A 12,006-nucleotide genomic window follows, 5' to 3' on the forward strand; every position below is an offset into this window, starting at 1 on the left:
AACAAGATGCATTCACTGCAAGCCTCAGTGGTCCTTCCAAAATGTCCTTTCCATACTTTTCAGTCAATCCAGCTGAAATGTGATGAGCAGACTGGACCAATTCCCCAAGAGACCTAAGGCAGCTTCACATTCACCAGCAACTGCGAACCGCCAACAGAGAGGACGACTCTTCGCAATTCTCTGATAGCTGGAAAAGCTCTGCCGCAAGTAATGCTATTCTGGTGTTTCCACAGGCTTTGAAGTACCACTGACAAAAAAAATCACTCATCCTCACCAAAAGGCAGACACTCCTGGGACACAGCATGGCAGCTCCATCACTGCGTGATAGAGGGTGCAAACTTGAAGATGACATTTTTTTACCAGAAGATGATCGAATTGGGATTAATTCCTAACTGATTTTAAAAATCAGTTGCTTTCTAATTAAAATTGCCTAGGGCTGTTAAGAAAAATAAAGTTATCTGAGTAAGATATTGGCAAGGACATCAGGATGGGCATTCCCATGTTTGAAAAAATGTCATTGACATTTCACAAGAATTAGCTGGGCCTCTTTTAGAATTAAATCTATGACGGAGAGAATGACTGCCTGCTCTCTTCAAAACAGGTCTCCAGGTCGATTCTCAGCACAAAAGTTTTCCCATAAATCAAAGCTACACGTTCTGAACTAGAACAAAGGGGCCTCCCCCACCCTCCTTCCTCCTCCTTACCCACACACAAACTTTTGGCACTTCACCCTTTGCCAACAAACTCAAGTTTCCTTCCCAGATGCATTTCTCAGAGCCTTGATGTGCCTTTCACAAATGTGTTTTTGTATTGTTACAGAGGGATTTGAGCTGCAATTGGAGCCCAGGTCACAATCCAGGCTTTCTGAAACTTCAAAGGTTTTCAACTCATGTTTGTGAACAGAAGGGAGAGCAGCAAAGTTTGGATTTACACTTTGTTACATTGCTGAGATGATTAATACAGGGAGGCTTCACACCTGCCAGCCTCCAATTATCACATCCAGCAGTTCCACACAGCATTTTAAAATTAAATAAAAATAATAATAATTTAAAAAAAAAAAAAGCCACACTGGATGGAGATTATCTCTCCCAGAATCCTGGAAGTCCTAAGCTAAAGTAGCAGCTGCCGGATATGAAAGAGGGAAAATATCACCATAGCATTACAGGAGGCTGCAGCTCAGGCTATTCAGAGCTGAGAAGGGGACGGTGCATCCAGGACATCATGGCAATGGCTGAGGAGGAGACAAGAGAAAGGCTTGGGGGAGACTCATGGGGGAAGCCACATAAACAAGGTAGGAGCCCTCTCTTTTCTCGACAGTGCTGCCAGCAAATGGTCGCTCCCCATTTTGTTCAGGACCTTTGGCACTTTTGAAATAACAAAGCCAAAAAAAATAACTGACCAACCAAAAAGCCACCACGGGCAAACAGGTGCTGTGCAGGGGCAGATCTATCCCTGCTTGTACAATGCCCAGAGCAGCACCGAACCCTGGTAAAATCAGCTGCCATGGTATTGCTGGGGTGCAGAGAGGTGAAGTTATTTCTCCAGCATGACTTGGGCAGCCCCACAGATCCTGTTCTCAGCCAGGATTAGACCCCGCAGCCCCTACTGAAAGTCTGGCACACAAAGCAAATATTTCCTAGCTTACAGTAACACATGATCTTACACAGTTCTCTGTCTCTGAAATGAGGGGGATGAGCAAACACCAAATTGTTTGAATAATATTGGTGAATTCAGATTTTAGTTAGAGGGAATTCATGTTAGACCAATTAAATAGAATGTCAATTCCCTCTAATTATATGTTCCTGCAGCCTACCCAGTAATTATACTTAATGGGTCTAAATCAAATCAGCATGTTACCTGAGAAATAATTGGATTTATGTGCAATTTTTTAATGATCCTGAAAGGTACCCTGGAGATTGAAGTCTTCTGTGTGTTCAGGGCTTGATCCTAGTCTTCAGTGTGCTTTGGGTGTGGATCTCATGCTACTTTGACCCTGATAAATTAAATGTGCCGGTTCTCTGGCACCAAGGCCAACTGGCATGGGACAGCCCACAGCCGTTCCCATCAACCTTTTTAGCCTCTAAAGAAGGCGGCTGTATTCAGACTTCCCACTGGAAACCATCCCCAGACAGTGCTAAATGCCAGGCTGCATCTACACTAGCAGAGAACAACCCCAGGTTTCACTGCTACAGCAACATGTCCCAGCCTTGACCTGCAGGGACCCTCTGGGGGCTCTCTATTGAGGCTGTCCATGGCAGGATGGTTTGCAGAATCAAAGCACCTCCAAGTTTAGAAGAACAAGTCACACCTGTGCTCTGCTGAGACCTGTACTTGTGCATTTGAACATCTTCCCAAAGGTTGGTGCATATTAGAAACTAAGGCCCACATGCTATGGGAAAAGAAAATAAAAGCTAAGCCTCTATATGCTTTGATGAACCTTGGCCCTCTGATCACATAGCAGCAATAAATAAGTCTCACTTGCCCCAAAGTGAGACAGAACAGAGCATTTTATCGATTATTTCTGATCTCCTTAATCATTCTGTGCCTTAAAATTAAAAGTATACACACAAATAGTGTATTTATTTATTTACAGGCACAAATACTCAGGACTGCCAAACATCTGACATTTAAAAGCAGTCCCATGCACATATCTGAGTCCTGTACTTGCAAGATGAGTGTCCCCTGGGCCCCCGATCCATCCATTGGATCAGAGGGGACCATGATTAGCACAAGACTTCACCAAAGCACACAAACCATTGAATTTCTCATGGCTTCTAGTTAAGCAAGAACTTCTCTGAAATACTTTTTTGAATTTCTAGAGGAGGTCAACCGCACCACTTCAGTCCTGAACCTCTGCACGAGTCTTCCCAGCTTCCAGCAAAAGCAGTCCCAGAGCAGTTAGGACAGCAGAGATTGCTCTGATTGCCGTGCTCCCTGAAGCCCCACCATTTGGAAAATCTGGGGGTTTCAGTTTCAGCGTGATTTACTGTCCTCCATTTCCTTGCAATTCTGCCCATGAGAAACCAAAATAGCACCTTGCCTACTGAGTGGACCCCATACAGCCAGTGAGCATCGAAACCACTAGATTTCAAACACAACATAAATGTCAGAGAGGCATAATGGCAGTGACAGTGGCTGGAGGGGATGACTGCACCATCAAGTTATTCTTCAGCAAAGGTACAAGTAAATGCCACTAACTTCAGTTTTGCTTTCTTTCAAAGAAGTCTTTCTTTTTAGATAACTACCTCTATTCAGGGGCCTTTTGAGGCTCCAGCATGGCTCTGAGAGGGAGAGGGCTTGGACATCCTTATTTAATGTTAAAGATGTCCCATCCAAACTCTGCAGGCCACTTCACAAAGCACTTCTCATACCTTTATACAGGAAAACTCACACTCATTCTACCAAGGTAGGCACTTTACCAAGGCACCTACTTCAGTATCATGGTCACATCAGGCTCCCTCAATAGGCAAAGGAAAGAAATAGATGTCTCTAGAGGACAATTCAGACCTTAAATGGCTTCTTATCAAAGTACTTATGTTAAGTGTTAAGAAGGTCAAATTCAGGACCAGAAACATAGCCCAGAAACTGCCTTTGTCTTTTGAAAAACCATGTGCCCGGCATTGAGCTCTGGGCAGGGACTCTCTGGTGCTCTTTGGTTACAATTCTGTGTGTGCTCAGCCCTTCTGGAGCAGATCAACACTTCATAGGACCACAGCTTTTGGGGTCAACTCTTAAACATGAAGGTCTTGTGCTGGATTCATAAACAATACTCAAATACTCAATAATCCAGAAAGCCCAACAACATTGCTGACAGTCCTGTATTTTTCATACTACAAATCCATTTCTTCAGTCCCCTTGTTAACCTCTTCTCTATAGCAGGGTGAAAAGGCTTACTGAATGGTTGCTAAACTCACACAAGCACTAGATTCTGTTTCTGAGACTCAGAATTGGTGTCTTGAATCATCAAGGAAAGGTTGACCATGCTCTGGTGTCTCTGTCCAAGGCTAATCCTCACATATTTCAAACCTTGCTATTAATCCAGCAAGTTCTGATTAAAAGTTTGCCTAGTGACTAAGAAACAATAATTTCTGTCAGGTTACCTTGCTTCACCCTGCAAAATTAGAGCTGCCAGAAAAAATGTCTTGGGGAAAAGTTTTCAAGCAACTTCCCCTGCTCTTTTTCAGGAAAATCACTTACCCAGCACACATGCAAACTCCTTCTTTGCTAACATATCTGTAATTAGCAAAGAATGGCAAGCCATAAATATTTATGCACAGATGGGATCCTGAAGTACCTTCAGAAGTTCAGCACAGGCCTCAATAGCCAGATTTCTCAAGCAAGCTTTGATACAAAACCTGGAGGTTCAGGAGGACTTGTCAGAACATCCTGCTAATCGCCCCTCTCTCAGGGATGCGTTTCTCACCCAACAAGGGATGTTACAATCACTTGCAAAAACCCCACAAAAAAAATACAGGTGCTTCATTATCTACTTTTCATTTTAATTCCTCACAGATCTTGCCAGATCCCTTCACTTCATTAGCACAGGTCTCTGCGTGCTGGGGCAAAAATCCTTCTTCCGTGCAGCTGACAGAGTCTGAACATTTCTGCTTTTGTTTCAGACCTTTTCTTAAATCAGGTATGTTTTTTTTCCCTGTGCAAAATTTTGTTTATTTCTTCCCCCAAAAAAAATTTGCTGATGTGATGCTGGAACCATGTGTTATGTCAACTAAAAAGCTGGGGATTGGGCTGGTCTGAAATGCCATGTCCAGATTAATTTAAATACAGTCAGGGCCTGTTCTCCGGTTGAAATTAGTTGGCAGCTTTTGGTCACTATCAAACCCTATCAGTCTCCAAACTAATGAGTCTGCTTCCAAAGTGCTGATGGAGAACGGTGCCCAGGCTGTGGTAACTTCACTGGTGGAGCCAGGAATTGGCCAGGAGGGTGTTGGTCGTCCTGGGCCAAAGCCACACCAGGCTCTGCAGCATGCATGATTGCGCTCCCAGTATCCAGGCACCATTAAACCCATTTAATTTAAACGCAGCTAATGAGATCATGCCAAACACAGGTTAACATTTCCCAGCCTGATCTGGGAGCAATTAAAAGCTGGCTTTTGGCATGGCATGGGCAGGTGAGCTTCCCCCTTGCATCACCATCTCCAGTGCCTGCCTCATGCACCCAGGTCTGAAGTCTACACCCACCCAAAGAGCTCCCACTCCCTCTGGAAGGGCAGGCGGAGAAGGGACAAGTCCCAGTGGCTGCAGATGGGAGCGGGAGCAGCCCACCCACCGCCGACTGCGTGAGCTCAGAGTTGGCAAAGGCTTCTGCTGGCACCTGCAAAAACAGTCTGCAACTGGGGCTGCCAGCAAGGAGGAAGGAGCCGGAGCAGCAGCATCCCAGCAAGGCAGCAAGCGAGGGGGAGAGGGGAAATGCTCCACACCCAGGGGGTTGTGTTACACCGAAAATAAAGGGGGAAGGGAACAAAAAGTCCTAGGAGGCCTCTCTGGCGAGTACTGAGTATGAAACCGCTTTGGTCTTGCCAGAGCAAACAGATTCGATAGTGGGATACTTACTTGGCCTGCATTTGTACCACACAATGAGGTATTTGCCGGTTCCAGGGCACGGATCTGCGCCGAACAGCCGGCTATTGACGAGAAACTGGCAGCTCCGCCTGTCCTGGCACTCATCCAGCATCTTCTGCAGCCAGGGATGCACACAAGAAACAGAGAAACAAAAGCACTTCAGTATCTCCACCAAAGGGATCGTCAAACAGAGACAAGCTGGAGAACGGCAAGGCCATCCTTGTCTCCTCAACCAGCCCCAGCACAGGGCAGGCCATGGGGCTTGATTGCAGCGGATACCGCAGGAGCTGTGGACTGGGAGAGGACCAAACCTTGCACTGTTTTAAGGAGCATTATTTCTTTCCCTTCCATGCATGCAAAAGGCGGGATTTGCCGTGGGACGGTCACAGAGATTTTGAAATATTTGCATGCAATTTAATCATAGTGTAAGGCAGTACTGTCCCAGGAAAAGCAGCTTTGAGGACATGGATCAGCTTTGACAGTTAAAAGCAGAGACCCAAACTCTGCCACCACCATTCTGCTTTAAATTTCTCTGGAGATGCACTATTTCAACCATAGCTTTCAAGAGAGATCTTGTCTCAGTTATACAAAAGCTTTGGCAATTGCTGGGATTCCAATAATTAGTAGTTGGGATGGGAACACTGTTACACAGTCAGCTTAGTCAGTTTTTAATAGGGCTCACTCCTCTTCCCCCATGACTATCGCATTCCTTTTAGCTAAACTCAGCAAGGGTCTGCAAGTCGTAGGGTCCTCCCAACACCAGCATTTTGGGTCCTAGCCCTTTTTCTGCACTGCTTTTCCTCCAACACTCACTCCCCACTTCCCCATTCCTAACACTCATAAAAACTCCATCTCAGAATCCACAGGGGCAAGACATTGTGTCTCCTGCTAGAAAATAGCTTGATTAAGGAAGATTAATGATTTCTTTAACCCTATGATCCTCTAAAGCAGTAGTGGGGGGAGAGAATATTATCAAGTGGGGCAGTAATTAAGTTTTAAATTCAGCTGGGTAGCTTACATGGTATTAATGTACTCCTGTACATTAAAGTGCTAAAATTAACATAATGTTTGCCTGACACACATGAACCTGTCAGAGCATTTTGAGCCCTCAGAGCAAGGTAATCCACCAGCCTTGCTAAGTCCCTGCCATACAGAGCTGTGAATTCCAGCCCCAAAACAATTAATTTTCACTTGCAAGGAGGCACTGGAAAATCCTCTCAGAAATTCCCCTAGAATCCCTTGGTCTCTTTTGTCTTCTCCTTGTTCCCTTTTTTTTAGACCTACCTCAATATTTGGGCTTTCCCACAATCTTATCCAGTGCCATTAACGCAAAGGCTGTTCCTTCTCTACCACACGCCACCCAAATCAATTTTCTCTCTGCCTCAGTGACTACTCTCTATTTTTGAGTTCTCCCTGAGCGTAATATAATCTTTAGCATTATAACTCTGAATGTCACCTTTCGAACAACAGGAACAACAGCTGCTCCAGTTTCAAGTGCAATCTGAAACTGCCTCATTTGTGGTTGCTCATAACTTCCTAAAGCTTTCACCTTTTGGGCTGACACATGCAAGAATTTGTGCCTGCCTCAAGCCTGACCTTTATTTTAAAGTTCAAACCAAGACAATTCAGGCCTTTTCTAGCAACCAGAGAACATATGCTGTTGTTTTCCACTTACAAAGGTAATAAAATGCAGGCATCTCATTTCAAAATACAGGGCTTAGGATGGAAACACTGAAAGGTGAATGCTGAAGAAGGTGCCTGGGAGCGTTAGCCCCAACTTGACCATCATGTTAAAATGCATAGAAACAGCATATTCTTTCCTCTAGGCTCATAAGGGTTGACTGCTCACTCAGCATGTGAAATTTAATTTAATGCCAAATCCAATGAGTTGCAAAGGAATTTAAGCGAGGCCTCTACGCAGATATATTTTTTGATCTCAAAAGGCAAAGAACAACTGGAACAACTCTTGAGTGCTTCATACACGGAGAGAAATCCTCTCCAAATCACTGCAGACCTGAAAGGGTTTGCTGGCACTGGACACCCATGGCTGTGTTTACACCCAAGCAGTACTAAGAATACGGAGTGAAGGGAAAGAAGCAGCACCCCAAAAGTTTTCTTTCCCACAAAGGCATCTTTCTCCCCTCAAAGGCAGCAGACTTGAGTTTTTGGTCAACAAACCTGTTCGTAGCAGATGGGCGGGATTTTAAAAAGCCTTCAGCATTGCATAATAGGTGCTATTAAAACCAGTGGGAAAACCGCACTGGGTTTCAGCAGAGATTGAGTTGGGCCAACAAGAAGCCTCTTTGAAAACCTCAGCTTCGATGCCTAAGCAGCACTTATTCATCTGTCCTTAGGCTCAGCACCAGGAACAAAGGCAATTACTTACCAACCTCAGAGAACAATGAACATGGGCAGCCCTCACGTATTGCCACTTTGTCTTGCTCTGCTCTAACTTTCGGCAGCTCTCGCTTACTCCATGTATTCCACATAAGTAAAACCTCCTGCATTTACTCCCTGCAGTATGCAAGGTAACACAGAGCCCTAGGGAAAAGTTCGTACCTAAATTAAGGAGCAAAAGTCATCTATGCCATTGTGAGACCATAGAAAAAGGGAAGTGTTCTTGAAGCTGAATATGCCTTCCGCTAATTGGTTTTAGTGTTTTGCTACAGTTTCAACTTAATTTAATAATAGCTATGACTCTGAGAAGTTATTTCATGGTGGGAGAGAAATCAATATTTCCTTTTCATTCATGTAATTCTAATGTGCCTCCCCCGGAAAGGCAATGATTTTCCAAAAATATAAAAAATTATTAAGATTTCAAATTTCCTGCAGACTGTTTGATTAAACTCTTAGGCGTAATGAAATATATCCATAAAGAGTAAAATAAAAAAAAAAGGTCAAATTCTCAGTGAAATACATCAGGAAAAATGCAAAGAGAATTAGCAATGGTTGACTGTGCCATGTTCTTGATTAAAAACAAAGAACAAAGATGTTACACCAGCTCCAACGTTAACCTAAAAACTTGTACATACAATTTTTACCTATCCTTGCATATACAGAAATCTCCTTCCCCACTGCTTTCATCAGTATGTGCTATATACCAGCATCGTTTTAAACACTCTGCAACACAGCAATGCTACAGAACGTGCGTGACACCCCTGCAGGTCCAGGGCATCTGGTGTTCACAGGGGCCCTTACAAACCAAGACCTCGGCTTTCTGGTCTCACCCTCAAAAAACATACTTCCAGGCAGTATCAGAGCTCTGGCAGATGTCAGATGTCGTTTCTGAAGTATTTGCAGATGATCAGCTAGATTGACACCAGGAAGGCTGTGAGTTTACTTGGTAGTGAGGGAATGTCCTGAGTTCACATGGCTTTTGCTTAATGGCTGGAAAAAATTAGGCAATTTATCCTACATTTGTCTTGTTTTTCTGGCTGTCACTGTCAGCTGTAAAGGTGGGAAAACACAACCACAAAACCAAACAAAGAGAGGCCCAAAACCAATCTGAACTTGCACAGAAATAGTAGTAGACGTGCAGAGTCATCCCTAACCAGGGTATATCAGCTGTTTATGTCACTGCCATCTGGTAGACCCCTGACTAAAGCAAAATAAAGTCGCATTGGGTTAGGTTATATTATAAAAATCACTCCAACTGAAGAAGGTGGAGGAGGAATTCCTGTCTGGCATGAAAGGGGAGGGAAGACACATTAATTGCATTGTGCCATTTTATAACTGCATTCCAGTGGTAAATCAAGCCTGAGGGCTGACAGCCAGTGCTCAGGAGGGAAGTTGCGGCTGTTTAAACCCATTTCGTTCTCTGGTTCATGACTGAGCTAAGAAGCTGCAAGATTTAGAGGAAATGTGAATTCAAGTAAAACAAACACTAATCTAACCCCTGTGATTTATGCCCTGGATTAATCTCACTGCGGTGACCCGGGTCTTAAAGCAAGGGCAGCCTCAAGCTCAAAACCATGTCTTTCTAGTGGACATTGTGGATGAAACACATTTCTCATGCTCATTTTGTTGTGCTCATTAGCTAAGTAATTGCTTGCGCTCATTAGATAACGACCTGTTAAATTGGGAACTGGATGCAAGCTCTGCAAGAAGGCTGTCCTCAGCCATTCCCAAGGGTGCACTCATTTTTATTCTGTCTCTTCAAATCACTCTTCAAGAAACGCTTCTCCTGCATGCTTAAAATAAACCACAACTGAGCTTAACACCCAAGGCAATTAAACTTATCTCAGTTCTTAGTCCCTTGTAGCAGTTCATAGAGTCAACACACTTAGGGTGAAACTTTGGACCCATAAAAGCCAATGGTGAAACTCAACAGGAACTCAGATTTTGCCAGAGGGCTGCTCTCTGTAGAGCCTCCATCATCAAAGGAACATAAGGATGACCGAAGGGCATGTAAGTCAGGCATGAAATTTCACAGAGGAACCCACTAAATAATTGCCCAAATTGTATGTTGCTGAGGAGAATAATTCAGGAGGAAAACTGCATGAATGGATCAGAGCTGTGTGCAGTCAAATGAAGATGGGCAGAGATTTGTACTACGAATTTTACACAAGAAGATACCAGTAATTTTAAGAAAATATGATTAAGAATTTTGAGGTCAAATTCAGTCCGGGTATAGCTGTTACAGTGGATTTACACCAACACTTATATCGGTGCACCTCCATGAGTTTTGCAATGGGAAGAAGTAAATACAACAAAGAAGGCAGCATGAGTTCTGCCTGCAATGCCACACAGCACAATGCATTCATAATGGCTTCATGTCACGTTTCTTTTGAATGTTGATACTCTTTTATATGCCCCTGAATGTTGATATTACTTTAAAACACACTGCAAACTTGGTGCTTTTATGGTGCAAACTTATTTACAGGTCCTTTTTCCAATTATCTGAAGATTGCATGTTCATCTCTATTCATTCGAGCAAATTACTGAAGCCCATGGAGTATGATGATTTTCCAAGGATCAGCATCAGGGAAGGAAAGAGAGGCGGTTAAATCCTTGTTGATGAGATACAGGTTCCCTGCCTATGGCTTCATCAAGAAACCTTCACCACCTGCTCCACTAGAAAGTAATTCAGCTTGGCCCAAATTTCTGCATTCAATCCGTGCATCACATGAAGAAGAGATCAAAGGCCCTGAATCCTGACCACTGATCTATGGCAGGTTTTAATACCCTACTAGCTATCTCTTATCACTCTCCCATGGACCCTGCAACGCTCACAGAGGAGTCAGCAGGAGGGAGCTACGCCCACACCTTTGGTGACTCACATTAACACACCAGACTGTGAAATAAAGAGCTGAAAACTGGACACGCATTCCCTTTCACCAGCTCTGCTACAGAAGCAGTAAATGTCACCAGGGCAGCAGTGGGGTTGGGATGTTAAAACACAACAGCAAGATTCACCAGAGCTCCTCTGGCAGAGCCTTGAAAGAGCCCGGGGACGGTGATTCACAAAAAGCAGGAACATGCTCAGCAAATAGAAGGACCCGATAAAAGCTGCCTTACAAATATCACCTAATTAACCATTACCTACATTTCCTAACAGTGGGAAACTTAATCTGTATGCGGGGTCAACTTCAAAGGGAGAAGAGGTCTAAGCTGAAGAAATACAAAAGGATGCATAACCAAAAGTCATGGGATTAAAGAAAGGGAAAGCTTAAAACACAAAGTGGAAAAAAAATCATTCAGAGCAAACCATTACACTGTCAAGCAGGGTCTTAGCAGCAATGACGGAAGCCCCATGACTTGGAAAGTTTAAATTTAGAGTAAACAAAGCATTAGAGGGCTTACAGCCTGGGGAGCAGTCCTGCCTCTGCAGGGAGACAGGCAGCACCGGCCACCTCCGCCTCCAGTGTCTCTTATGCAGTACATAATCACACTGCTCTGATGAGCTATTTCAGTCAAGCCAAAGATTTCAAAGATACAGCAATTTAGAGATTATCTACAACCTCTGCATCAAGCTGTTCTTCTATTTGCAAATAATTAGCTGGGGGAGCTGCTTGCCAGAGAGTTATATTTCAGCCTGGGCAAAGATTCATGAATGAAGCTGCACTGGTTCTGTGATTGTTAAGAGCAATGTCGGCACTCCAGTAACCTCTTCTGGACCCTGAACTGGTGGCTCACCATCTGCTGCAAATTAATTAATGTAGCCTGACAAAGACTTGCCCAAACTTCTCTTTAGTTCACTGACATTTCTGAGACTGAAACTTTTCCTTGTTCAAACTGTCTGTAAGCTGTGGAGATCTTCTAATATGCAACATGATAAACAGTGGGTTCTCCTCCCACTGGTACTGATGACCATCATTCTTGTTTCTGCCTCCTTCGTCCCTCTTTCCCCTTGACCATCATCATCTTATAGATGTTCAGAGTCATGAGAAAGGACCGTTTCTCCAAGTTTATACAGTCCCAATACAG

The 12,006-nt window shown here is 43.9% G+C and overlaps 1 protein-coding gene across 1 annotated transcript in view; it reads right to left on the reverse strand.

Moving 5' to 3' along the window:
- The window catches only part of EVA1A (eva-1 homolog A, regulator of programmed cell death), a 218,339-nt gene that overhangs the window by 137,546 nt on the left and 68,787 nt on the right, over positions 1 to 12,006 (reverse strand). Inside the window, exon 3 of the mRNA XM_009642516.1 lies at positions 5,572 to 5,695. Within this exon, the coding sequence (XP_009640811.1) occupies positions 5,572 to 5,695 (124 nt within the window). The remainder of the gene's footprint in view (positions 1 to 5,571; positions 5,696 to 12,006) is intronic.

Source organism: Egretta garzetta, unplaced genomic scaffold (genome assembly GCF_000687185.1).
Source record: "Egretta garzetta isolate BGI_Z169 unplaced genomic scaffold, ASM68718v1 scaffold87, whole genome shotgun sequence".
In the NCBI taxonomy this organism is placed as follows: domain Eukaryota; kingdom Metazoa; phylum Chordata; class Aves; order Pelecaniformes; family Ardeidae; genus Egretta; species Egretta garzetta.